General features: G+C 40.5%; 4 protein-coding genes across 6 annotated transcripts in view; 2 read left to right on the top strand and 2 right to left on the bottom strand.

Moving 5' to 3' along the window:
- LOC119719990 overlaps window positions 1-3,853 on the top strand; it is a 51,821-nt gene extending 47,968 nt beyond the window's left edge. The window contains exon 11 of the mRNA XM_038189480.1: window positions 88-3,853. Within this exon, the coding sequence (XP_038045408.1) occupies window positions 88-297 (210 nt within the window). The 3' untranslated portion in view covers window positions 298-3,853. The remainder of the gene's footprint in view (window positions 1-87) is intronic.
- On the bottom strand, window positions 2,487-9,924 carry LOC119719991 (protein NATD1-like). The gene is made up of 3 exons (XM_038189481.1): window positions 9,613-9,924; window positions 7,101-7,222; window positions 2,487-4,993 (listed from the first exon to the last, which is right to left on the bottom strand). The coding sequence occupies exons 1-3, from the start codon at window positions 9,854-9,856 to the stop codon at window positions 4,874-4,876; spliced, it is 486 nt and encodes a 161-aa protein (XP_038045409.1). The 5' UTR covers window positions 9,857-9,924; the 3' UTR covers window positions 2,487-4,873.
- Window positions 9,925-10,166: 242 nt separating this feature from the next.
- LOC119720560 (centrosomal protein of 78 kDa-like) lies at window positions 10,167-21,432 on the top strand. 3 transcript variants are annotated; one of them, XM_038190275.1, is made up of 11 exons: window positions 10,167-10,244; window positions 11,698-11,955; window positions 13,389-13,570; window positions 14,677-14,853; window positions 15,744-15,918; window positions 16,881-16,994; window positions 17,539-17,603; window positions 18,080-18,369; window positions 19,041-19,263; window positions 19,760-20,028; window positions 20,418-21,432. In XM_038190275.1, exons 2-11 carry the CDS (start codon window positions 11,706-11,708, stop codon window positions 21,430-21,432), a joined length of 2,760 nt encoding a protein of 919 aa, XP_038046203.1. In that variant the 5' UTR covers window positions 10,167-10,244; window positions 11,698-11,705. The 3 variants fall into 3 exon arrangements, with proteins under 3 accessions (XP_038046203.1, XP_038046202.1, XP_038046204.1); XM_038190274.1 differs by having other exon boundaries at window positions 10,174-10,224; XM_038190276.1 differs by having other exon boundaries at window positions 10,185-10,267.
- A 2,982-nt stretch (window positions 21,433-24,414) lies between these two features.
- The window catches only part of LOC119720074 (ATP-dependent RNA helicase DHX29-like), a 29,294-nt gene continuing 26,205 nt past the window's right edge, over window positions 24,415-27,503 (bottom strand). The window contains exons 27-30 of the mRNA XM_038189597.1: window positions 27,004-27,387; window positions 26,271-26,402; window positions 25,966-26,062; window positions 24,415-25,091 (exon numbers count right to left, since the gene is read on the bottom strand). Coding sequence (XP_038045525.1) covers window positions 25,042-25,091; window positions 25,966-26,062; window positions 26,271-26,402; window positions 27,004-27,387 — 663 coding nt within the window. The 3' untranslated portion in view covers window positions 24,415-25,041. The remainder of the gene's footprint in view (window positions 25,092-25,965; window positions 26,063-26,270; window positions 26,403-27,003; window positions 27,388-27,503) is intronic.

Here is a 27,503-nt window from a genome sequence, read left to right as displayed (position 1 = left end):
GGGGAGGGTTGATACGTATTCTGGCTTACCACAGTTGGTTGGTTAAACAAGTGAGTGTAAAATAAACTTGTATTTTGCTGACCTCAGGTTCAGATAGATCCCTACTTGGAAGATTCTCTCTGTAGCCTGTGCCACACCCAGACTGGTCCCTTCTTCTGCCGGGAGCAGACCTGCTTCAAGTATTTCTGTCGCTCCTGCTGGCTCTGGCAACACTCGCTGACCCAGCTGCGCAGCCATAAGCCGCTGATGCGCAACAGCAAGACCAAAACCACCGAGAGTTGCTACGGAGTCTGGTGAACAATTATCCCACATGGTTGCGCACGCATCTGTTGCATGTGTGCACACAATTGGTGTAACGTGATTGCCGACGATTGCTGACTAAAAAGATGAAGATCAAAGGAGGAGGAGGATGCGTTGCAGCATCTGATTGGCTGTTGGGTCCAGGAGACTGCATGCTGATTGGTTGACTGCAAGAACTGCTGATTGAAGAAAACTTGTGTACCCGTCGTTTGATTGGTCAATATTTTTTTGCAGGAGTTCCATTTTTGGAGGTTCTTGGTGATTGGAATAGGTCATGAAACTGGATCGATCGATTGGGCTGTAATCACAAATGATGAAACAATAATTCTGGTGTTTGGTCTGTTTGCATCAATTAATGCAAACTGTGGAACAATTGTTTGTAATTGATTAAATTACACCCACATTTTCCCCAGGGATCGGAAGACACGGGCCTAAATGCAAAGAGTTGAAAAATGCAGGCAACTTTTGTTGTTGCTTGTGCCTGTGTAATTCGATCCCTGGCTGTGCGTCAATTCCCAAGCTAACTGGTTCTGAACATTAGTGGCTTTTCATTAAATGTGCCTGATCAATTGTCTTGCAAAAATATGGAAAGCAAAGTTACAATAAACCCAACCATTGGCTGTTTCGTGCTAAAACTAAGGTAGTTCATCTCAAAATCCTCCGAAATTGTTTGGTCCTTGCTTTTACTGTTCCCACAAAAAGATTGCGACATTGTGAAGACTGGGAGAATAAATTATTTTTAAGGATGAAATTTGCATAGGCTTTCTGGTTTTTCAGTTTGGCATGGTCAGTCTTGACCAAGTTATATTTTATTTGGTGGAACACACGGAAATCTAATCTGGATAGTACTTAGGAAGATTCAGGGCACAGGCTTTTATTTTTGGAAATTTTACAGGTACTGTTTTATAAGTTAATTCTTACCAATCAGATTTTTAAAACATTTCTACCCAAAGTTTGTTCAGATTTTTTTCTTTTGAAATTTGGCATCCTTGGAAATGCAACTTAAAAAATAAAATTGAACTAGGGGCAGCCATTGTGTTTTTAATACTGCAGTCTCAATGATTTTATTGACTTTTTGAGCAAAAAAATAAATAAATGAATTTCTTATCAACCGCAGAAATGTTCACATTGGTAATACTATCACACCTTTTTATAGCTGAAAAAAAAATACGCCAAGAAGTATGCTCTACATGGTATTTTAACAAAACAAAAAAACAAGTCAACCTCAATGACGTTTTTTGCGCTTTTTAATGACCGAGTTATTTCTTTTTAATAGAATTTGAATCATTTTACGTCAGCTGGGTGCCACTTTTTCCATGATCTATTCATTAAAGGGTGAAAACAAATTGGTGATTGTACAATATGCATTCTAATTTCATGCGAATAAGGAAATGGACTTTTCAAAACTGAAGACGAAAAATCGATGAAATTCTTGTTGCAAGTTTACAGGTACTTTTTAGCACTTTGTCCACATTTAATGTACATATCTATATTGCCTTTCTCTTCAAAGTGTTTATTTCAGTGTACGGGAACATGTTTTGACAATGACAACAAAGATTTTGAATGCTTAAAAAAAAGTACTATTTTGTATATGCCAGGGTGAATGTTCCGAAGACAGACTTGATGCACTCTGTATGGAGAGAAATATTTTGTAGCGCCCAAGTATTTTCAGTATTTTTGCCTTGATAGCGTTTATCTTTTACTATTGATGCCCAGATAAAATCTCGGGTGTGTATATTTCTTTGATCCAAAGATGAGGCGAGGAAGAAATAAAGAGGAAAAGCCATCCCGTTTTTGTATAATGTTTTCGAGCTATTTTTCTTAATGTAGAGGTTGTAACAGATATTTTTTATTACTTATGGAAGGAAGTTCCTCCATCCAAAAAGCATTTGGCGGCATAATGAAGGAAAGACACTCGCAGCAATTTTACTACAGTATATTTTCTTTCAGTGTGGGGGTTCAGCTGAGAAAGTAGAAATTGCAAGTGCTTGGATTTTTGTCGCTTTCAAACTTTACTACTATTTTTAAAAAGAAGCAATGAAAACTTGTATATTTTCATTTTGTAAGAGAAGTGTATAAAATTATATTGATATTCTAGCGGAATATTATTAAGAAAAAACAACAAAGCTGTTGACATGTTTAAACTCTCAGTCAAAGAAAAGGACTGCGTTATTTTTTTTTTGGCAGAAATTTGCATGCGTTTTTGGTGGCTGTTAAAATAACCATTGTTTAAAGTGCCTTTAAATGTATCAGCTTTGATTGCTATTAAAAAAAGAGTTAAGATTTTGAAGTGTTGAGATTTAAAGTACGAAAATTGTGGAACTGAGAGAAAAACCAGAAAGCTGCTTATCAGGAGTTAAGGTTGCTATTTGCTCAAAGTGTTTTCCCCTTGCGACTAGAAGCGATCCCCGACGACGGAATTTTGCCATTTATTGCACAGTTTAATGTTAAAACTATTAGCTCGTAAAGTTGAGTGTATCAATTTGTTTTTTTTGATAACACGTCAGTGCATCCTTTCTTTTTGTTCGCATCGAACTGTAAAAAAAAAAAAAAAAAAATTAAAGTCGGAAACTAAATAAGTGTCTAATTTGCATATAATGTACACGTTTCTTGTAGATGTTCTGAAATACAGTTGCCATGACAACAGGTGCACGTCATTATTTGCTTATTGGTGACAGTATTTTATCCCTTTTGTTTGCTTAAAAAAAAGTTGGAATCCTGGTATTTTTTCATATTTACAAATATATACTTTTTTAAAATTACAACTCTGGGATAGCATTTCTTCTCGTGTATTAAAAATGTAGCCGTTAAACCTATGCATAAATTTCACGAAGCGCGTTCTTTTGGTGTGCTTGATGTTTGAAAGATGAACAAAAAAAAATTGAAGTAATTCAGTCTCATCAACCACGATAGTGATTTGAAATCGGTTGAAAATTAATCATCTTTCTTTCGCATTAAATTTCCCTGGACCATGTTGATCAGTGAGAAAGTTGCAGCATGTTCTTGTTTATAAGCAGGACATAATTTTGCAAGTTGATAAACAAGAACAATTATTGTTGACTTTTGGAGTAGTTTTTCTAGAATTCACAAATTGTTTGGGCTTCCAAGTATAAAAGAAATTTGACAGTTACTTATGCTTACATTTAATGCATAAATTTATACCTTGTACTGTGTAAACTTCTTTAATCTGTAGTTTGATTTTTCAATATATTCTTGTTTTTTTTTTCATTTTTGTGTGTTTTTTGTTTTAAACTGTACTAATTGTACCGAAGGAGGCGGTACACGTTTCTCATTTCAAATATCCCAGTTGAGGGGAAAAAAAACTTTAAAAGATGTTGTAATTAATGTTTTTGTGCATTACCATACACAGCCCGCCTTGTTCACGATTGACACTTAATTATGTGATTGATGTGTGCAATATTTTGACAAAATAAGTTTGTGTCAAATCCACCGTATTTATTATTATTTTTTTCTGGACTTGTTCACATTAATTGATTGTAGCACACGGTGCACTGACGTTTAATAAAGACACTTGTTCCTGCATGCATTTCAATTGAGAACACAATTGTCCTGTCTTTCTTTCATTCAATTTTCTTTAATTTCTTAAAAAAAACCTCATTATGAAGCACAAAACATTTGCGAATATGAATACAATTTTTTTTATATTACATTCTATACATCATTTTTGAAACATTAATTCAAAATATATTTTTAGTTTAAAATCTTCATGAAATTTGTTTGGACTTCTTCAATAAGCCTGTTCGGTATTCCAAAATAGTCTGATGCACAACAAACATGCGGCGATTTTTTTCGCGATAAACGCGGCAGATAAATGCACACAAGGCTATGGGGGACGTGGTAACTGAATCTGCATTCTGTGCTGTTTTTCGTGCAATCGAAAAGAGATGGAAAGTTTTGTTAGCACACAAGTTTGGACACACAAGACACCTAAAAACACTTTGCTGTCCAAACTCTTTTTTTTTGGAAAATGTTACTTCAGAACATGACAAACTCTTCAACTTTGCTGGTACCCCGCTATGCTTTTCCATGCATATGATGCAATGTTTATCCCCAAAGAAAAAAATTGTCAAATGTTGATGTGCAGTATGAATACCGAACTAGCTTATTATTAAACCTTACCAAGAGCAACTTTTATTTCCAATTAAAAAAAAAGTTTTATAAATTTCAAACATGTGCTTCTGATCTTAGATTTAATACTTCATGCTTTGCAATTCTGTTGATATGGCTAAAAAAACTGTGCAAGAGGCTTGTACTTTCAAATCTTGGAAAAATCAAGAAGCAACTTAGTGATCCAAATGGATAAAAGACCAGAATTTGTTTTAACCCATTTGACAAGCTCCATGGAGCAAATGGGTTAAACTGAAAAAAAAAATATATGTATGAATCAATGTTTGGCCTACTGATTATATATGCAAGGTCAACATTACCATAATCGTGAATATTTAGCATGATGATTAAAAGCTCTATTCCACTCAAATCCAACCTTGTCTTGCGAAGCATTGAGATTTGGCAGCAAAGTCGTGACATTTGGGTGTCTGGCCCAACCTCCCCATCAAAGATCCAAGACTCTGGATTTGTATTGGGGTAAGGGGTTCTCACGGAAGTACTTCTGTAGGTAGGTGCACGTCAGCTTCATGTTGGTGCCGTGGGACGCAAAGTGATCCAATGCAGCCTTCAAGATTGGAAAAAAATACATATTATTATAATAAAACAAACAAAAATAGAAATGGGTTTCTTTCAGTAGAGCACCAATGAAGTGTCCCAAGATTTGGCTATAAGGTTCCAGACCAGTAAATAGACTGCGACAGACCTCGGTGATAATTACGCGCACTTCCCAAAATCATTAAAAATACAACTCTCCAAGGGGTTTGAGACGCACATCAAATTAAAAGCTAATATCATCTTTCATTGACCGTTCAATTTTGTTTTTGAGGGGGCGGGGGTGTTAACAAATGACTTTTGGGAGAACACTCCATCCAAAGATGATCACATCTACAATCAGTCCTAAAGCCCATCGCCATTTTAAAAATAGATGCCTGAGCTCCATTGCAAAAAAAGAGCCGTTTTAGGGCCTTATTTAATCAAAATTTCACAGAAATACAAGCTCGCAGTCCTCTGCACAGCTTCCACCCTTCTTTTTTTTACAATTCCTCAAGTTCACGGCCTTCAAAAAGCTCTAATACCTGAGAATTTGACGGCATGCAAATCGTGATTTGGCAGGTGTTGGCAAGTTTAGGCCTATTTACATGTCTGCACCCATCAGCCCTACCCACCTGTGGTTTGTGTGCGTTTCACATACTGTTTAACACCCAGTGAATACCCAATTGATTAGCCCGCGCGGTTGCTAGAATTCGTAGGTTTAGTGCATGAAATCACATAGCTGCAATCGGCTGAATGAGAATGTGTCCCGGACGCTGATTTCGGGTGGAATTCAAAAACCTAACTATTTTTCAACTACTGCTGCACATGTACCCTTTTTCAGTCCAAATTTTGTTTGCTATTGGTTACAAGTTCATGAACGGGTGCAGGCAGGCCAGCTAGACTGGTTTCCTTACCTTACAATTTTCCAGCATCTATAAATCGATCCATTTCATCTTAAGTGGAGTCAGGGAACCAGACTATTTGAACATTTTTGTTTTTCTTGGTTTTTCCAGCATTTACGAACACAAAACTTCAAACATGTTAGTTTAACAATATTTCATCTATTATGCTAACACCTCAAATAGTTCATTTCTGAAAATTACAGCAAAAGCCAATGATGTACATTCCCTTTCAAATAAGGAGCACTTCTTTGTACAATAGGTTGCTAGCATATTGATTCTGCCATTACTGGATTTGACAGTGAACAGCAATTCAATGTTGGATTGGTCTTTATATAAATTTACAACTCTATGGGCTCCGTGTGCAAACAAGAGAGGGCACTTAATTGCAGGGGCGGATCCAGGAATTTTCGCAGGGGGGGGGGGGGGTGTTTCATCAGCCCAAAAATCTGAAAATGTACACACGTTTTTTTCTCCGGACACTTGGCCTCCGTAAAATCAAAAACTGGTGGTGGTGGTGGTGGTTGGGGGGGGGGGGGGGGGGGGGGGGGGGGGTGCACCAATTTCAATAGGGGGCGCTGTTCAAATTCGACGATTATTAATACTCATTACAGAATGGTGTACCGTATTTTGAACAGGCGGACATTAGACCAGTAAAATTTTTTGTGGGTGTCACAGCAGGGGGGGGGGGGGGGGGGTTCGACTTATATTTTAGGCATTTGTATGACAATTTTTTTGGGGGGGACAGAGCTGGGGGGGGGGGGGAGGGGTTTGACCCCCCAAAAAAACCCCTCTGGATCCGCGGCTGAATTTACCACTTTCAAAAGCCCTGTGGACTGGACACACCACGTGCGCATATACTGGTTTGCGCGCATATAGCACAGAGTACGCATAACTATTGTTATTCTGAATGTACTCAAAGCCTGAGTGTCAGGCATCATCAGCAGTGCGTTTGAGTGTCTCTCCCAGTGGTATCCCTCAATAGGCCATTATCATATTGCGGCCATCTTGATTTTTTCCCATTCAAATCAACGTAACCAAAGCGAAAAATAGTCTGGTTCCTTTTTGCACAAAAAATCATCATTCATTACTGTTATTAGATACAGGGAACATGACTGAAATGGTGGCAGCATGATAAAGGTCTGTTCTCCCGTTGTAACCATTAAGGAGGTACTAATGCAAGGAGTCCATATTGGGTCCAGACTGCAGAGCAGAATATACCACACATCCAACACACACCTTAGCTAGGACTTTAGCAATGCCCTTCCCTCTCTGTGAGACTGGAACACCTGTATGGTAGAGATTGACGGCATCAGGACCAATGACTTTATACACCAGCACAGCCTTCTCTGGTTCACCAGCTGTGTAAAACCAAACAAAAAAACAAAGTGTGTCCTGTACATTTAATCAATTGTTGACAGCTGTGATGTGGGAAATGGCAATTTTCACACTTGAGGGTGTCATGCGCTCTTGGGGGTTGTAAAACTAAAAAAAAGTCAAATAATTCTGTTGGACGCAACTGGAGGGCTGTGTTTTTAGCTGTTGGAATCACCCAACAAGTTCATGATATTTAAAACCAACAGAAGTTTCGTGGATAGAGGTCAGGAGTTTGAGTTTTTTTTAAGAGAAATTTTGGGGTACAACGATGAAGACAACAAACCGCAATGCAAAATAAGCATTTTGATCAGTGCAATGTACGGTGAACATTAACTGAAAAAAGGCGTAAGAAAATCACATTTTCTGCCAAAAGATACAATTCAAAATTACACAAAATGTATATATGGTCATTAGGGTGATCGTGTAATACGGGCCCCGTTCCTAAGAGTAAGATAGAAGGAAAATTCATTGTTAGGTATTTGGACTCGCCCTTGTTAGCTATATTTAAAACCAACATGAGTGTCATAATTAGTGGGATTTTTTGGGGGGAAAAAGACAATGAACTTGAATGAAGACAGCCAAACACAACACAAAAATAACTAGAGGTTCGCGTTTGTTGTTACAAACGCAGAGTGGTCGGGCAGGCATTTTTTTCATTAAACACTGCCGAGTTCAGTTATAAATATTTTTATGTAAGAACAAAGGATCACAAAATTAAATCCTTTCCAGTACAATCAATAATATTGTGATAAAATTCAGTAAACATAATAATTATGTACACAAACAAGTTATTTCTTGCTGGATGACGACATTATTCAAAAACGGGAAGTTAATACTGATTTAGTTCGGAATGGATAGATGTTCATTGTGAAGTTAAATAACGTATGAAAATATGGAAAACATAAGTGCTTGCATTCATAACACTTAACTTCCGGTTTTATGACGTCAAAGTATTTGGAAGCAAAAAGTGAACATTATAATGGATATCATTATTTGGGCTACGAAGATATACGACATGGATCAATATAAATTAAATTTAAAATTAGTTGTTTTCAAATTCTCATAGAAGTTATTTCCGGTCTGATGACGTCATGAATTTGAAACCTTGCCAACTTATTTGTACTTGTAGTTCATGAAAGAATATCAAAGGGCGATTTAGTAAAATTTGAATGGATGGTTTTCAAATTAAAGAAAGCAAACACTGTTTTATGTGCCGCTAGGGGCGCCCTTTTGAAAGGTGACGTCATCACACTGCTTTTTTTTGTCTGGCATTCATCACTTAACACTATCAAAATGATATGTGTGTAGTAAAATGCTTCCGCCTTTGAATTATATTCGGTTTTCATTGCACTTCCGGTAACACCGGAAGTGAAGGTCAAGCGGTTTTATGCCTGGGGACAAGAAATGTTTCTCATGGCAGAGTCTACAACCTCACGAAAAAACGAACACGATACTCAATTTAGTTCGAAAGATATAGCGCAAACTATTTTGTTAGAATTTACCCTGAAATCGCTTGTAATTTGATACCTGATGACGTCATGATGACATAACAACATTTATAACATCTTCGTTACATGGTACAAGTTCACAATAGGTTTCTGGATCATACCGTAAACCGTTCGGAAGAAATTCTGCTTTGTTTTGATTTCAGGCTAAAGTCTTCATTTAGTGAATTCACCTAACTTTGACCTTCCGGTAGACCCGGAAGTAAAGGTCAAGCGAGTTCACATACACAATAAAAAATGTTTATCAATTAATGGTCTATCTGATAACAGAATACAAACACTATTGATGATTTTGATCAAGAGTTATAGATGAAATCAATTGGTCACTTTTTCAGCTAAAATCGCTTGTAATTTGACACCCGATGACATCATCATGACGTCAGAGTAATATGCACCACTAGGGATGAGGGTCGATATATATTGAAAGTTACAAGTTCATATCATGAACCGTTTAGGAGAAAAGCCGCGGAGAAGTATTGTCCGGAAAAAGAAGAAGAAGATTTATCGGAACAATAACAGAGAGTGGTCGGGTTGTGCCCGACCACTCAATAATCACCGCAACACACCATGAATACGCAAAACTGCGTTGATTCACATGGCATCGATCAACTGAAAGATAAGTTTGAAAATTGCAATTTCAAACAAAAGATACTGTTCAAATTTACCAAAATGTAGAGTCATTAGAAAAATAAGAAATTAGTTAACTTGTTTAAGTGAGTCATTTGGGAATTGTAAAAACACTTGAATCTAGCTAGACCTGTAAACATGGCTAGAATCTATAGCTTGACTTAACTAAAGAGGGGCCCGTAACTACACAATCGCCAACTTTAGGATGAACAGCAACAGTTCTAGTTCGGACTAGAACCAACCTAAGTTGATAACGAACATCTTGTTTTCCACATCATGATCAACAGTCAGATCTGACGACGTCTCGGCCATAGTGGACGCCAATCGACCCTTTGCAACTAGTCGCACGGGACAATGTGATATCAAAAGTCTGGGAAGAAACTTTGAAGCCGGCTGATACTTGTAACTGTTACTGCTGGTTGTGACTGCACAAATCCGAGGAAACTTAATAAAAAGTACGTTAGCTAAGCGAGAAAAACTCATCATTGTTGTTTACAAAAATAAAATTTGTCGGCACCGCTGTCACGTCAAAGTCAGCTGGAAAGTGCATTAACCCTTGAACTTCGCCCTATTTTTTACACAGTGGACCGAACTAATTTTGGAGGAGGGGTAACATTTTAAAGTGATCGTAATAATCATATTTTTAGATACATTTTCATGCTAAGTCATCTTAATGTTACGGATAAACAAGTAAAATTATAATTGGTTACATAAGTGTCTGGTCACTTGTTGAATTTCCCCCGCGTTTTATATAGCGAAGATGTTTTGGTCACACCTTCCCTAAAATGATGTTTACTGAAATCGCAAAGCATCTTGGATATTGAAGGGCGCCATATTGAAATTGATTGAGAAAGGTGCAGGTGCATCGATTTTCGTAAAGAAATGCTCATTTTATATTATAAATAAAGTTTTTATGACCGGAACTTTGATTCTGGGAAAAGATGTTGCAACCTGACGTCAATTTTTTTTTTCATATCATCTCAATGAAGGTCATTCATTGAAAAAATATTGATGGCCATGAATCTGGGACTGATTTTGTTAATGTTACTTGTTAGGCTAGCCGCCAGCCCCACTTGTGTCCTCAGTCATTTTCGGTATTGCTGCGCTGTACGTACAATCATGGAGGAATAAGAACACAAGGACACAACAGTGGGACTATTGTTAACGTTAGGCCTGCTCACAAAATGTTAGGAAATTATACTTCATTGTTTTTGACAATGTTCATGTACTTTTCCTGACACTGCATAGACTTTGTACAAAATCGCGTAAGTTAGCTTGAGTGTTACTGTCGAGTAACTCCAGCTGACATGCTCCATATTCATGTCAGCTGGAGTTACTCAAGCTAGCGTAAGTGGCATCAGGTTGCAACATTTTTTTATACACTTATGCGCCTATCAATTGAATCCTATCAATGAAAAACGTGACCAAATCCCGGGGGAGGGGTGGGGGAAACATTTGATAGGCGCATAATGTTTTGTTTGTCTCAGACTTAGAGTTTGCACGTTCCACGTTCATTTGTAAATTATTGTATATCATGTTATTGGACAATATTTACAAGCTGCGTTGAAGCCATTCTAACGCGATTCTACCGCGATAGGTCAATTTCTAAGTATATTCTAACAAAATTTTGAAATGTTTCTCGGTGCCAGTCTCATGTCTTATCATCAATTTTGCAATGACTGACCTTCATTGAGTTTAAATATGAAAAAAAAAGCAACGTCAGGTTGCAACATTCTTTCTACTGTTCGAAACAGGAAAACATGGGTTCATTTTAAAAATTAACAGAAGGATGCTTAAGATTACAGAAGTTGGCAAGGATGTATAGCATGTATACAGTGGCGTAGCCAGGAATTTTTCAGTGGGGGGGGGGGGGGGCGCTGGGGGGGCTGGAACATTTCATGGGGGGGGGGGCGTCATGTAGATCAATGATATTTTTTTTAGAAACTCAAAATCTCAGTGGGGGGACGACTGGGGGGGGGGGACAAGGTTTCATGGGGGGCGACAAGGTTTCATGGGGGGGCGACGCCCCCCGTGGCTACGCCACTGCATGTATAGGGCTATCAGAAAGTTTGGTATAAATAAATATTCCTTTTTTGAAAGGTTCAAAATATATAAATAAAATATGTAGTAGGCTACCAGTACTGGTAGGCGTTCAATTATTATTATTTTTTTATAGAACTATAGGAGTGTGGTATTGATAATTTTATGGGTGAAGATATTTTGGGAATAAGTCGATAAGGAGTGACTCTTTGAATATATACAATTGAGATAATTGATAGACATACCGTACAAATATGTTATAATATTTATTGTATTGCTGAATGCAGGATATGTGATGGAAAGCGTTCAGGCACGGCAACGTGGTGCCCTGGACTATGAAGGCTACTACAAACAGCTGTGTGCCCTGCAGGACACGTGCCCTTTGACCTGTGTCAAAGTTCACCTGGCCCAGGGGGTCCTGGACTTGAATGGGGACCGGATTCGTTCGCCGGACTGGGCGCCGGTTCTCAATGCCCTGCGGATCAACAAGAGCCTGAGATTTGTTGGAGTCCGGAGTTACTATCAGCAGGCTAATGGCATTGAAGGTTTGTGATACTCATGGATTCCTCTCGGCTCGTCCTAGATGCTGTGCTACTGCCGCGCCAAACTTAATTGAAATGAGTGTGGCAATAGCTCGTCTACAGCATGGCAGTTGCTCTAGACACCAAACCTAATAGTCGAACCTTAATGCAGATGGAGTAACTGGCCAGGCTAAAGCAGTTCAGAGAACTTCTAGTACGATCAAAATATTCACGCTAATTTCACTCCCCTGTGATGCGGATGCGAGAGAAGGTATTGTGAGCAGCAATAGCTTGTCTACAGCATGGTAGTTGCTCTAAACGCTGAACCTAGTAATAGTCGAACCTCAATGCAGATGGAGTAACTGGCCAGGTTAAAGAAGTTCAAGCAGTTCAATGAAATTCCAATGAATCAAAATATTTTTGCCAATTTCACTCCCCTGTGATGCGGATGTGAGAGAAGGTATTGTGAGCAGCAATAGCTTGTCTACAGCATGGTAGTTGCTCTAAACACCGAACCTAATAGTCGAACCTTAATGCAGACGAAGTAACTGGCCAGGTTAAAGAAGTTCAAGCAGTTCAATGAAATTCCAATGGATCAAAATATTCGTGCCAATATCACTTCCCTTAATGTGAACGCGAGAGAAGGTATTGTGAGTGAGAGCATTCCTAAAATGTTTGGCCCAACTTCGAATTGAATTGAGTTCGGCACGGCAATGGCACAGCATTTAGAACAGTGAGGTGCCACTGCCATTCAGAATGACGATAGCGCGGCAGCCCTGTCAAGCCAAAGGATGGTGCCATGCCGAACTTAATTCGCCAAGCCTAAATGGTTCTAAACGCTGTATAATCGCCATGCCGAATTTATTAATAAAGCCAAATTAATTGAGTTTGGCACGGCAGTAGCACAGTGTCTGGAACGGGCCTCAGTCGTTCATATTTTGTTCATTGACAACCCTCTACTAGTAATGATCCTCAGACCTGAGCACAGGTTTTCTGAGTCAAGAAGCCAAATCGGTATTCCAACTGTGCATGTGCAATAACAAGATTTGACGATTTTTACTTCGGAATAAACACGGCAGAGAAATGCGCGCAAGTTTATTGGGGACGTGGCAACCAAATCTATATTCGCTATTGCGATCCAAAAGACAATGGATACTTTCATTCACACAAAAGTTGGGCCATGCAAAAAAACCTAACGCACTTCACTGTCAAAACGTTTCAATCTTCTGCTTACTTAAGAGCAAGACAATTTCTGCATACGGCGAATTGTTTATCCCAAAAGGCAACTCGTCAAAACTTGATGCGCACATGCGCAGTTGAAATACCGAATTGGCTTATTGAATAGAATTTGTGCACTCTGGGACCAGCTTTACTAGTCTTGCCTTGTGTTGTTATTCATGAACAGTGTCTTCAAAGACGCCATCACTAAGAATATTTCAATTTTTATCAAGCACCAGATTCTAAAGATGGTAAATTGCGGTCGCGAGTCAAACGTCGGCCACCTCCGGTACGCTCCAAGGATGTCACCTACCGTCTGTGCGTGGCCCTGGCCGAGATGTTGTCTGTGTCACAGGCGCTGAGCCACATTGAGCTGCATGGAGTTCCTTTAAGAAACAAAGATGTTCAGCTGATTGCAAAGGTGGGTTGTATGCTTCACTGTATGGCTGCTCCAGCAGAAGATTTAAAGGGACACTCACTGTTCTGTTGGCTTATCGGACCGGTTTTCGTTTGTCATTAAAATGTATTGCAAGCTGTGAAAATATAAGAAAGTGAAAACATGAAATACAAGATAGAACGGCACATGAAAAAAACTAGACAAACACTGTTTCAGTTTTGCACGCATAAAGTTTGTCGAAACAAACTCTCGAAGTTGTGCTATATGACTATTCAATTGGACAATATTTTTCAAATTGGACATGTTCCAGTCTTGCATTTATGCTACAAATTTAAATCACTAGGTCGTATTCACTCGTGCAAAAGGATGGAACAAAAAAAAACACTTCATAATTTGAATTAAGACTATAAACAGGCAAGCAAAGTATTCAGAAATTTGCCATACCGTATGAAAATTTAGCAGAATTTTGTTAAGAGAGTTTGAAGTCAACCTGACGTTTTTATTTTCACAGCTCTTTTTCTGCTCCAGGTCTCATTTTAGTATGTTCCAGTATCCTTTTATAGTCTGACTGTGACACATGGAAAACGTCAAAACTGAAAAAAAACCCAACAAATCAGAAGAAAAAACCAAAGAACTTTTGTGACACTAGCAATTACCTGATGTTCTCATACCTGGCACTTATATTTAAACATCATTTCAGACTGGGGTCATTCCATGTCAAATCACCCCCTAAAAATGGAAAGTTTAAACCCCACCCCCTTCCAATTGGTTCATATTTTAGTGTATGGGGTAATTTTGGCTGAAAAAGCTGAAATTTTCAGTTTGAGCATTGTCGGACAGAAGGTTTTCGCACTACTGCCCACCATTGTTTGGCAATTTTGGTCAAAATCGGCGTGGCGGCCAATTATCAAATGACCATATCTCCATAATCTGAGGGCCAAATTTGTTAATCTTGGTTTCTTTGGAAACGTTACATCATAAGAATTCCAAATTTAGGATTAGTTTTCATGTCGGGGTAATTTGAAGTATGATGACCTTGTGACCTTTACTTTGACCTTTACTTTGACCTTGTGGATCATGTAACCTTGAGACGATTATTTCTTTTTTTTTCTCTTCAAAATCGCCCTTAGGGGATAGTAAAGAACAGCAGTCTGCAGCATTTGTCCCTGGAGTCCTGTCGCATCGGTGACCGCGGAGTGGAGAAGCTCTGTCAGGGCATCAAGCACTCGCCAGGCATCACATCGCTCAACTTCTCAGCCTGTGGGCTGAGCAGTCAGGGGGCTGAGTCTCTAGCCAAGCTGGTCAAAGTAAGTCAAGGGCATGGAGTTGGTACTTTGGTGGTTGACGATTTGGCAAGTTGTTTTTTGTTTTTATTCAGTGGCAAAAGTTTGGAAGACTTAAAGGTAATGTACAACATTTGCTGTTGCTGTAATTTCGGAAATGGATGGATTCGGGAGTGGTGTTTTATAGCAAATGAGGCTTTGCCTCGCCCGCTACTTGGGGGAGGCAGCTTTGCCGCTTGTGTTCGCAGCCAGTCCCGGCAAAATTCGGGATAATACCTTGTGGGCTTGTAAGTTGTATAGACATTTTATCACAGGCCACTTAAAATGTACAAACTTACGATGTACGTATTAATAATAAGCATTACAAGCTTATTTTTTCCAACACTGTTTTGTTAAATGTCGTGTATTTATCTTTCTACCATCTTGAAATGCACTCCGTAACCGACCCTTGGCCTTGGTTCAGTTTTGGGTTGGAACAGTGACGTCACTCCAGCCAACCGAAGTCATGAAAACGCTCAACCAATGCCCAAAGCCGAAACTGTTTCTGGTCACGGTCGCAAAAACACGCCCCAGTTATCATGGGAGAGAGTTTCATATTTTATGCCATATCGCCGAATTCTCATATCGTGGTTATGTTAACAACATTGACTCCTTACACCGTAACTACTGTGGATGACTTGTTTGGCAAATTCTCTTTTTAGCAGCAAATGTTAGGAGTGCCAAACTTTCCAATCCTAGCAGAATCTTATTTCTTGATTACAATAATGTCTAAAATGGCCTTTTTGCATTTGAAGAAAGCTCCTCTAGACTAAAAAACGCCAGGCCCGCAACTTTTTACAAAGCATATGTCTGTTTTGATCAATGTAATCAATAAGCATCAATCCAATGATACGTTTCTTCTGATAAATTGGCAGCACCAGTCAACACAGCGACACAGCGAAGCATGGAAGGACAGTCTGAGGTATCGGCGGCCAGATCTGGACCGCATGGCTGGTATCCGGCGTATCACCCTCAACCACAATCCACTCGTCAATGATGAGGGAGCAGCCGCATTCGCTGAGGCCTTGAAAGACGACCTGTGGCTTAAAGGTACGAGAGTTAACAAAACTCTATTCACAATCTCTCTCAGGCTAATACCTGCTTACATTCAGCTTCCTTGTTTTAACTTGATGTTATGGCAGACAATAGGCTGATCTATCAGGTTTCACCCTCTGCGCATGTACACGTGCACGTTCTGGTTTTGTGCATCACGCAAGTGCAGCATGTCAGTCTTTGTTACTTCGGACATTAACCCTTCACTTTGATTGGCTACGTTGTTGCAATATCAAATGGTATCGGACTTGCCTGGATAGGTTGGATGAGGACAGTAGTTGCTTGACAACGGACTCTTAGGATAGAACAAACGAGTGAGTTTCCCTTTTTAATGAGGGCGTCTTCCAACTGCCTCGCTTCAGATGCTACAGCATGTCACGACTGCCTGTATTCACCATTGCAGTAGGCAAACCTTTTTTTTGTAGCTACCACGTCCTGTGTTGTAAACTAGACAGTAGGGCTTATTTTAACATAAAATAACTGCAAATTCTGTATCAAATGGCATAGTGGTCACTGCCTGTGCTGTGTACAGTTGTCATGATCGTGCCGAGAGCACTGGGTGTTGGCTCCGCATTTTTCTCACAGTTTTTGCAATACATCATAGCTTTGAAGGCTTACCAACTACCTTCTGCATACGGTGCTATACCATCTTTGCCTACTACAATGGCGGCGCTGACTTTCTGGTGTAGGCCAAGTCACATGGGTCAGTGAGAAAGATCTATATTGCAGAACATTCTGTGCTGACGGCTAGCGTGCATAATAGCTAAGCAAAGACTTTTGGCTCTTACAGAACTGTGCAGCCCATAACTAAGAATTCTGTATTTACATGTACAGGGTTATCGCAGACTTTCGATGCAGACAGGCCTTTTGCTGAAAGCGCCCTCACTGAAATATATACGCAGAGGGAATAACCATGATGAAGATGAAAGGCAATGATGTACTATTTTTCTGTCCTACAGCGCTTGACATGCAGCAGTGTGGCATATCCAACCTAGGAGCCAAATCATTACTGGATGGCCTACATCAGAACTCCTCCATTGTGGTTCTCGACATCAGGAAAAATCATCTTGTTGGTAAGTTACACTGCAGAGGGATTTTGACGTATCGGCTCCCATTTTGGGGGATTCACAAATATAGTGCGCCACAAAAGATTTGCCTTTTAAGAGGTCACTTTTCAACTTAATGGTCAAATTTCTGTACTTGTTTTCCAATTCATTTCAATTTCTTCCCCTATCCTTTGTGTTTAAACCTGTGCCTAGTCTGTTTTGCAAATACTTATTTGTATTTTTATTTACTGAATTTTTAAAAACATATTTCCGATTTATATTCATCAAAATCATGCATGCGATGCGATGCGAGGGTGCAGCCTAGCCTACACCAACTCAGGACTTGGTCGCCGCCCTGTGCTCATCCCTATCCAGCATTAGTGTCCTCAGCTCCCCTGGTGTCACTGAGACCAACGTCCCGCCGCAGCGTGTCGATGTACGTGGCTCGTCTCCGCCCCCTCCTGGCAGTTCATGAGTCGGCTCCCACAGTCGGCTCATCCATATTTGGCAAAACCAGAGTCTTTTTCTTTTACCGGAATCATGTTTATTATTTTTTTTAATCTCTCTGCAGATCGTGACTTACTGAAAGCGGTGATGGAACAAGTCTTAATAAACGCAGGCGGAGACGAAAATGAGGTCAGTGTAGGGAATGTCTAAAGATTCAAAACAGTGTTTTTCCTTTTACAGTGGTTATTGACAGAACTGGTAGTGGTGGATGGAAAGTACTTCATCCACCTATCTTTCCTTGAGTACAGCATTAATTGCCTTAATTATACAGAATTAAAACAATACCCTATGTGGTTCAAGCCGGTATAAATGCTTGACCTTCTCTTGTGGTCTCCATTCTAGTATTTTTGCTCTGGTGTTGAAGTCGACTCCATCACAAATCCTCACAAGTTCTGAAAAGTCAAACACCAGTCATTCAAATCCAAGTCGAGTCACAAGCCATTAAAATGACCTGCGACAAAGGCTTTCCTTTGTTACTTTTCATCCCTTGTAACTTGTGACTGGACTTATGAATGAACTTGTGATTTACTTGTGACTATAAACTCTGATTGGCTCACTTTACACAAAGAGTTAACTTTTTTGTGGGGGGGGGGTTCCTTTCATAGTACAAATGGCTCCGAGCAAATAGCAGTCGGGAGCACGACCCCCACGGTGGTAAACAGCGACGACGGACCAGGACACTCAACAGTAGTTTTGGTCGCAAGACCACCATTCGTGTGGCCAGCGGGCCCTCCTCAGCGCCCCACCGCTCCCGGACAAAGTCCAGCGGGGATGGTATTTCGGTCCACGTGACGAGGATGAATAGGGTTGAACCAGACGTTGTGGTTCCGGCAGTCATGAAGCCAGGACCAGGGTTTGTGCCCTGGAGGACCGCTGCCAGGGCTAGCCAAAGAAGGTAAGTGATAAGTTGGGGGAAGGAATTGAAGCATTATACAAGTGTTCACAAGAATTTCCTCAAAGGGAAAATAACAAGGAGAATCTGGAATTTTCAGGCATGAGATTTTTCAGACTTTTGTCTGAAATCAGACTTTTTTTAATGTGAGAGAAGAAAGACAGTAGCAGTAAAGAAAGACCTTTCTTCAATTTTCAGACTTTTTCGTAATTGACAATATCATCCCAGCATTTTATGGCGTAACTATGGGGAGCTGGGGGGGGGGGGGTTCTAAGTGAAAGTCGCCGTCATGTTACCACAACATGCATGTGTCAGATGGTCTATTTTCTCAAGCACAGCTGTGTTGAAATCTGCCCACTAAACCAGCTTGTCTGCCTCCTGTACGAATTTTGTGCTCTCAGTGTCGGCAAAAATGTTTGTGAACCTAATTATGACCATAAGCACGGAATTCTGTGGTTAGCACAGCCATGAATTTGGGCCGAGGCATCTTCTGTAGCGCAATCTGAAGAAAGACTTTTTTATCCAGGACCAGAGATCCAGATCAATTCAACACTGGGATCTGCCGTTATCTGATATAACTTCAAATAGTGAAGGTCCAGATCAGTACCAGTTAAAGGGGGCATCAGTGTGTACAGTACAAGAAAATATTATTTTGAGTATACTTTCTTAATCAGGGTCCAACCAGACGAGCAGCCAACTCCAGCAGACTCCAGCCCCAGCTCAACGCCGAGCAAGTCTGCAGCGTCTATCCACGTTCATGCAGCAAGCACGCTGTCGTCTGGAGAGCTAGACACCAGCAGCAAAGACACGGGAACACCGGGGACTATGATGTCTAGCATGAGAGACGTGGAGGATGAGAGGGGCGTGGCTAATCAGAGAATGAGGCGGGAGATGCAGGTAAAGAGACCAGTAAGCTACCCAAAAGCTTGCTGGGTAGAAACACTGAATCTATCCTAAGGAATGTTGTAATCTAAAGTGCCTTTCATGAGTCATTGTTATAATTAAAACCAGATTTAAAAAGTGTGGGTTGAGTGAACTCCTGCCAAAGAATACCTGCTGAATTTCATCACAAAGCACCTTTACACACAAAAACATATGCAATCACTGAATGTGAGAAGCAATTGAGGCCAAAAAGCTGCTCAAGAACTGAGCCTTTTGGCTTTAAATCTAGGCCAACCTTGACTTGCTGTACCCTTCCCTTCACTTGATAAAAACACATCTAGGGAATATTACAAGGTGTACTACTTTAGTTTAACTAGCTGTGCTCAAAACATTCTACATGCACACTCACCTTTCTTTACTAATTATACACAAAATCCTGAAAATAACACGGATCCATCAGTGCTCATTTGAGACAATTGTCTTGACATTTCTCATCGCTCTCTTAATTCAGATTGAGGTAGAGGAGCTGCACCGCCGACTGTACATCGAGAGCCGAGCGAGGGCAGCAGCCGACGGGCGCATTGTCGAGCTGGAAGTTGCCAACAGCCGGCTCCGTCACCAGGTCCAGCTGCTGGAAGCGCGCTCACCGACGTCCCCGCTGCGGGGCACCAGGATGGACCGGCCCCCGCCAGGCCAGCTAGAGGACGAGAGCATACTGGACAGCATTGAAGAATCCTTTGCCAAGTTCCATGGGTTTCTGGACTTACTGAGAGAGGCTGGGTAATGTCAGGGGTAATGTTGGGGGTTATGTCAGGGTAATGTCTGGGGTAATGGCAGGGGTAGTGGTCTATGGAACCCATGCACTAGAACCCCTTCAAATATGAATGTCTACCACAAACAGGCTGTAAAGTCTGACATGTTGATTTTGCACTACGGCAGAAAAAGCTTAAACAATAAGTTGGTTTTGCTCTTTCAATATTTTTCAGCAATGAATATTTATTGCATTCTCTTTCAGTTCTGAAAAGTTAGGGTTGAAGCTAAATTGTGACCCATCAAATGTTTCCCACCAGTACTAAGCAGACAAAATAATTGAGTTGTAAAACAATTTTTTTTGAAAAATTCCTTTGTATTGTTTAAATACTCATGTGTTCTTTCTTTTCTCTCTCCAGTCTTGGTCAACTCTGCACCCTGGTTGGAACCAGCCCAGATGAGATACGCAACCCTCATGTCAGGTCAATCTTACAGAAACACCAGCCGACAGTCTCACCCCAGTACCCACCGGGGCTAGCACCTCAAGTGTCTTACCCTGCACCCCAACCACCCTACCGGGAACCCCAAGCCCCGTATGAGCCCGGAGTACCACAACAGTCTTTGGAGGAGAACCCGGTGACAAGTATCGCTGACATTAATCCAGAGTCCAGACAGGTTTATGTGCATGCTCCACTCGTGTCCCAGCAAGAGCAGAACGGTCCTAGTCAGTCTGGCATCAAGCGTGTTCAGACTGGAGTCAGCAATTTACCGACAGTGGATTCCAGACCTGTGGTTCTTCATCATCCCCTGTCCGAGCCGGTGGATCATACCACAGAGGCTCAGCCAGTTGCCAACGGACGAACGCAAACTCAACAGAAGACGGGAGGCGATGTCGAGAAAGAGCACCAAACAACTTTTGACGGGGACCTGAAGAGGCCCCACATTGAGTTCACCAACAACGTTGCCAGTTCGTCAGGCGATGCTGGGATTCAGAGACAGATGGAGGAACCGATTGCAGGTGGTGAAAGGATTGGCGTCAAAGATCCTGGAATTCCTGAACCAAAAGCTGAAGTGGATACAAAGCAAGCCATTGACAAGCCATCACAGCATTCCGACCAAGAGCTTTCAGGTCATAGTTCAGCAAATAGTCACAGCCACAGTCACAGCCTCAGCCACAGCCACAGGACATCCACACCGGTCAGAAGCAAGGACACCCCACCAGGATCCGATCATCCCGCTTCTGCCACCTATTCCATCGACGAGGACCATGAGAGTCTGGGCTCATCAGTGCTGGAGGAATTGGACAGGTCTGATGAGGACTTGTTCATGGATCTACCAACGCCTACCAAGAAAGCAGGGAGCAGTAAGCCGGGTAACAACAATGATAAAGGTTTCAGGGGAGATGATGAATATAGCAGCGATGAAGATTTCTAGTCAGATACAAAGATTGGACTCATTTCTGTGAAAGTGAGTGAAGACAAGAGTAACTAGTGAAAAAAAAAAGACCAACATGCCAAATGTGCATTATCTAGTGAACTTTCCAAGCGAAAGGGGTGCTTTTTTGGGATTTTTGACATTTAAAAAAAATTTCATATCATTTTGAATTTGTCAAATAAAACGAGTATTTTAGAAAATAATTTTTATAAAGCTGAATTTTTTTTTTTTAATTTACAGTTTCTAGCTTGGATTCTCCAATTGTTTTGTTGGAAAATATAAATAGAAATTTGTTTTTGAAGCCCCATACAATTATATTTGAAGAAGAATTCTGACAGGGATCTAGTATGTGCCCTTTAAAGTCATATAATCACCAAATCAGAAACCCTCTGAAATTACGCTTTTATTTTTGGTTGCTTGTGCCAAACAAATTACGCCAAACAAATTTTGAAGTTTGCATTTTGTCGGGCCAAAAATATTTTGAAATGTGTAAAGTGAAAATTCCATAACTAAGGCCAAAAAACAAAGTCTCCGGTTTCTGGTATGTGCGCGCGTCGCCGTAGCCATGCGCGTCGGCAAAATGAAAAAGTTTTTTTTTCAATGAAAGATGATGTCTCAAAACCGCCAAACTCACTGGTTTGACTGGAATCCTGCTACTGCACAATTTTAACGTGTTTTTAGATGGGGTTATGATCGAGAATAATCTTTATGTGGCCTCTCTGGACTCCCATATATTTGCACTAAGTTTAGTCGGGCACCATTTGCAGTCATCAGCCGACATTTGAAGCCAAAAAACAGGTAAAAAAAAAAAAAAAAGCCGCGTCGCCGCACCACTTTTTGGACAAGCTCCATACCAGAAACCGGAGACTTATTTTTTTTGGCCTAAGCGTGGGTTGATTATTTTGTTCAGTGTCACTTTCAAAGGTAACTACCTTGTGTATAGGCAGGCACGGACGTCCGGCAGCATCTAGTTCCCAGACCTATTTACTTAAAACTCTATGGTTCTTGAGTCTGGAGTATTAACTGGTAGCACACAGCAACCAATGAAAACTGGCGTGCAAAATAATGGATGTTTTTATCGGCTGATGTAATTCCGCCCACACCTATTGCAAGAAAATTGGCAATTTAAAAATACCTGTTTTTTCTCTATTTCAATGTATTGTTGGGGGTGAAACTGAAAATCGCACGTAATGACGTAAAAGCAACTTTAATGTCGGAAAGTTAAAAATAAAAGAAAACGTGTACATGATAAGTTGAAAAATACCTGATTTATAGAGGTCAAAGACTTGGCTGTGGAGTGGTCTAGGTTTACAAATAATACAAATATTCTTTACATGGCAACTTGAGAAATAGTCAAAATATCAAGGTCATATTTAGTTTATGGATTGGTTTTGACATTCCTAGAAAACTTTAATTTGGGGTAAAATAACTTTAAAAAACACCACTGAACACACAATTCTATCAAGCATTTTATTGGAGTCTTATTGAATTTAATTTCTCATTTTATTTTTACTGACAATTATTAATCAACTGATTTTATTTCTGATTTTAAAAAAGATGACATGGTTTATGCAAGCTCCTCTTTCCTTGAGCACTTGAAAATTGCACATAACTGTAAAATATTTGTGCCTTTGTAACACTTTGTATATTTTGACATTCCTTTCGGAACAATAAATAGGGTTTTGTTATGAGTGTACATATTAAAATTGATCAGTTGTTTTCAAACGTGTTGGCATGTTTTTGAGACAATATTAAAACGTGTTTCCATTTACAAGAAAGTTTCTGAAGTTATTTTGTGAAAAGTTCATTTCATTATTGTTTTGCATGTGCCCGATTGATAAAGTTTTAAAAATTAACAACTTTCTGGTTGTAGGCCAGCTACATGTACTTTTGGCAGAGGAAAAAACCCCAAATGATGACAATAAGGCCAACAAAAAAAGTCCCCGGTTTCTGGTATGCGCGCGTGTCGCCCTAGCCATGCTCGTCGGCAAAATGAAAAAGTTTTTTTTTCAATAAAAGATGATGTCTCAAACCACCAAACTCACTGGTTTGACTGGAATCCTGCCGCAGCACAATTTTAACGTGTTTTTAGATGGGGTTATGATCGAGAATAAGCTTTACCTAGCCTCTCTGGACTCCCATATATTTGCACTAAGTTTAGTCGGGCACCATTTGCAGTCATCAGCCGACATTTGAAGCAAAAAACGGGTAAAAAAAAAAAAAAAAAGCCGCGTCGCCGCACCACTTTTTGGGCAAGCTCCATACCAGAAACCGGAGACTTTTTTTTGGCTTGAGCCTGCTCAGTGTATGTTCAGTGTTCCAACTACACTTCCACACCTCAGAATTTCACAATTTTCTCTTTGGGATTAACAATAGAGCAAAGGACTGCAAAATATATGGACTAATTCAGCAAACAAAATCAGACGCTGTTACTGAATTGGTACCACACAAGCGTACACACTTTCTTCAATTCGAGGAGCTCACGTTTTTACGGTAACCTTATCGTTAAAAGTCGTGTACCACCTGTGCATGAGAATGTCAGTATATAGAGATCAGTGGTTCCATCTCTGTAATCACTGGTTGCTGAATTAGTTTATAGAAGGTACAGTAAACTCCGGCTAAGACGGCACTCTCGGGACCAGAGAATTTGTGACGACTTACGCGAATGTCGGCTTCTGCTGCAAGTAATTTTGCCGACTTACACAAATACACAAATTGAATCACGGAGTGAAAAAAACACATTGAATTAATAGCCTATGCGCATCTGTATCTGGATCATGCAAACAAGATTCATGGCTAAAATTCAAAGGCTTTGATTTACCCTGGTTTATTTCTACATCCATGGTTGATTCCAGCAAATATATCCTCAATGTTTATCATCACAAACAGGCTGTGGTATTGATCACAGAAAGTCATGCATGTACATGTACGTACTATATACAGATTACTTGCATACTGCACGTCGATGTACATGTAGTGTACATTGTGCACATACATACATACGTGTACAGTCACGAATTAAATGTGTGCACGGTACTGGTACAATAAGGGGACCCCAAAAATGAACAGAGAGCATGCGTGCAGTCGAGAGGGGGTACTGGTATTGATGTGCTATCGGGAAAACCCCTTTTTGATCGCGCACGTGTAAGTGAACGATGCGCACAATGTACAGACTGTGCATGAAACAGTGTACACGTGCGATTAGTGTACACGTGCTGGCCGATGCATCAATCACGGGCCATGCCATTGATAAACAGATGTCAGTTAGCAGTGTGTGGGACTTTTCACTCGACACTTCTTGCAAACCGCAGAGCACGATGCCGACTTATACAGAGGAATTTTTGTGGTTTTGAGGAAATGGGACTGAAAGTAACACGCCAACATAGGCGAAATGGCGGCTTACAAAGGCTGACTTAGAAATGAAAACGTCAATGGAAATGCATTAGAGACAATCGGGACTTTCGTCAGACGGCCGATTTAAGCGATATGACAGTTTATACGATGTCGGTTTAGCCGGAGTTTACTGTACCACCAAACTTCGAGAAAAATCCTTAGCACATAATAAGACGTTCTGGAAGCAGGCGGTTTCTTGAAGAGGCATCAGGTGGATTAGCTCTCTGACTGGATGAGTTCCATCATCAGCTGGATCACCTTTTCATCTGAATTCATCACACACACAAACATACAAAGCGTATTAGGTTTAAACATTAAGTCAATCACAAGTCGTTCACAAGTTTATCACAACATTCAAATCAATGATCTGTTCATAAGTTAGGATGAAAATGAAAGAGGAAAGAGGGGTGCCAGCTTGTCACCTGAATTGGGTTGTCTTAATGTTAAAGGGAATGTACAACATTTGCTTTTGCTGCAATTTTCAGAAACAAATGGATTTGGAGAATTAGTATGTTATAGCAAATATTGTTAAACTGACTTGTTTCACGTTTTGGGCTTGTAGATGCTGGAAAAACAAGAAAACCAATCATGTGCTTGTAGTCTGGTTCCCTGACCCCACTTCAGATGAATAGGAGCAATTTATAGACTGGGGGAATTGTAAGGTCAGAGAATCAGTCTAGCAGGCTTGTACTCCTCCACAGGTGTGTGATCAATTGCAAAGAAAATGCAGAATAACTAAATTTGAAAAATTTCCAGCGTTGGAAAAATACAATTTTTCTTCAAAATGTCTGCACACCAGGAGCTACAATTTTACAGGATGCTTTAGACTGTCATTCCCTAACAATTCAGTAAGGTATTTCGTGATAATGTGATCAATGTTGTATCTTCCCTTTAACTCTATATGAATTTTATTGAGTTTTCAAGAAAATAAACTGGGGAGTGGTCACTGAATATTGACAAGTTTGAGTTTGAACCCGAGACCTCCAGAATACCATATTGCTGCTTTACCAACTGAGCTGTCCAGCCCTTTTTTGACGACCTCTAAAGAATGTCACAATTTTCAATTTCCAGTAATTTTTTTTTGTACCGTTAAACTCCTCGAAATACTATCTCTCTTAATGGCAAGGTTTGATGTCTTACCTTGTATCTTTAGGCCTGGGTGGGAGAGTTTCTTGACGAGGATTGAGCTCAGTAGATTGCGCAACTCTTTGAAGATGACCGCCGTTTTGGCGGGAGCCTTTACAGAAGGGTCAACAAACATTTGGTTCAGCAGATGTTAAAGATCTCACACAACACAATAATGTATAATTTCCCATATTACTCAGCCTTTTGCTCTTTGGCTTAACTCCGTCTTTGACAATATATTTAAAGTGGGTTTCTAATAGTTTAAAACCTTCCTGTGACAACGGTAAATTCAAATAAAAATTATCCAAACAGTTTGCTACCTGGAATTTGATCCATTCATCGACAGTGATGAGTTTCTCTCTGTGCTGAACGGCCAAAGCACCGCCAAACAGCAACAATGGGTATGCGGAGACTAGGGTGTTGTCTCTGATGAACACACGGGACAGCTTCACCTACAGGCAGACAAAACACTGATACTAAGAGACCATTTACTCTAAATGTGGTAACACAAGTCCAGGCGGGAAAGTAAATTAGAATGCAGTGGTTTCAATGAGACAATTAACACTGTGGGCATGCATTCCCTGAAATAGAGTGATGAACTCTAAGCTTAGAAACCTGAGCAATTTTTCAAATATACCACACGGGATAAATCTGTATTCTGACAATTAACGCATGGAAAAATAGACGTTTAATATGGAGCTTGGCCCTGAAGTCTGTAAACATTTACATAATTGTGGAGTGCCGTGGAAATGTGGTCTGGAGCATTAAACTCATGATCGGCGGGTAATTCTGCAGGTTGTGGGTTTGAGTCAAGCCTGGGGTTGTGGTGCGTGTGTCCTTGGGCTAGGCACTTTATCACTCATTGCTTCTCCCCACCCAGGAGTAAATGGGTACCTGTGATGGCAGAGATGGTCACTGTGATAAATTTTAGCTGCTTTGCGCTGAAATGGCAGCATTGACCTGTCCTAAGATGCATAATAAGATGAGACTATTTTGGGAAATCAGACCCTTGCAGTGACAATAACACAAGGGTTAAGTCGCTGGATGAAGTACCTTTTCTATGTACAGCAGCCAGCCATTGGTCAGTAGTTCTCGGTTGACTGAGGCCGGATGGACTGCCACGCTGCCTTTAGTTGTCTCCGCCAAACAGATCTTCTTGGACTCCGGGGCTCCCTCCATTCGTTTCTTGTAAGACGTTTTGGCTACGTTGGGGTACAGCCCGGCCGTCAGTACGGCTTTTAGGAGAGCCAGGTTCCCGGTTGTCAGTGGGAATTTCGGACCCTTGGCCCGGAACTTGCTGATTTCCAACACGTCGCCGGGAGTGTGAACGTGGCTGTGCGAGGAACCCTTTGCATCCCCGGAAGGCTCTGAGTTAGTCTTGAGACCGTCGTCAAAGCCGATGGACTGGATTAACCTAATCAGATCATTCTTAACATCCTTGAAGAAAAAAAGGAGGTATGATGGCTAGATCTTAAAGTTGATTCTAACAGAGTTAGGGCACAAACTTTGTGTGAATGTGAATGCAACGCACAGCACGAACCATGGCAAAATTT

The sequence above is a fragment of the Patiria miniata genome, unplaced genomic scaffold, assembly GCF_015706575.1.
Source record: "Patiria miniata isolate m_02_andy unplaced genomic scaffold, ASM1570657v1 HiC_scaffold_9, whole genome shotgun sequence".
Classification (NCBI taxonomy): Eukaryota; Metazoa; Echinodermata; class Asteroidea; order Valvatida; family Asterinidae; genus Patiria; species Patiria miniata.
Note: the sequence above shows the minus strand (reverse complement) of the source record. Positions and strands in the feature narration are given on the sequence as shown.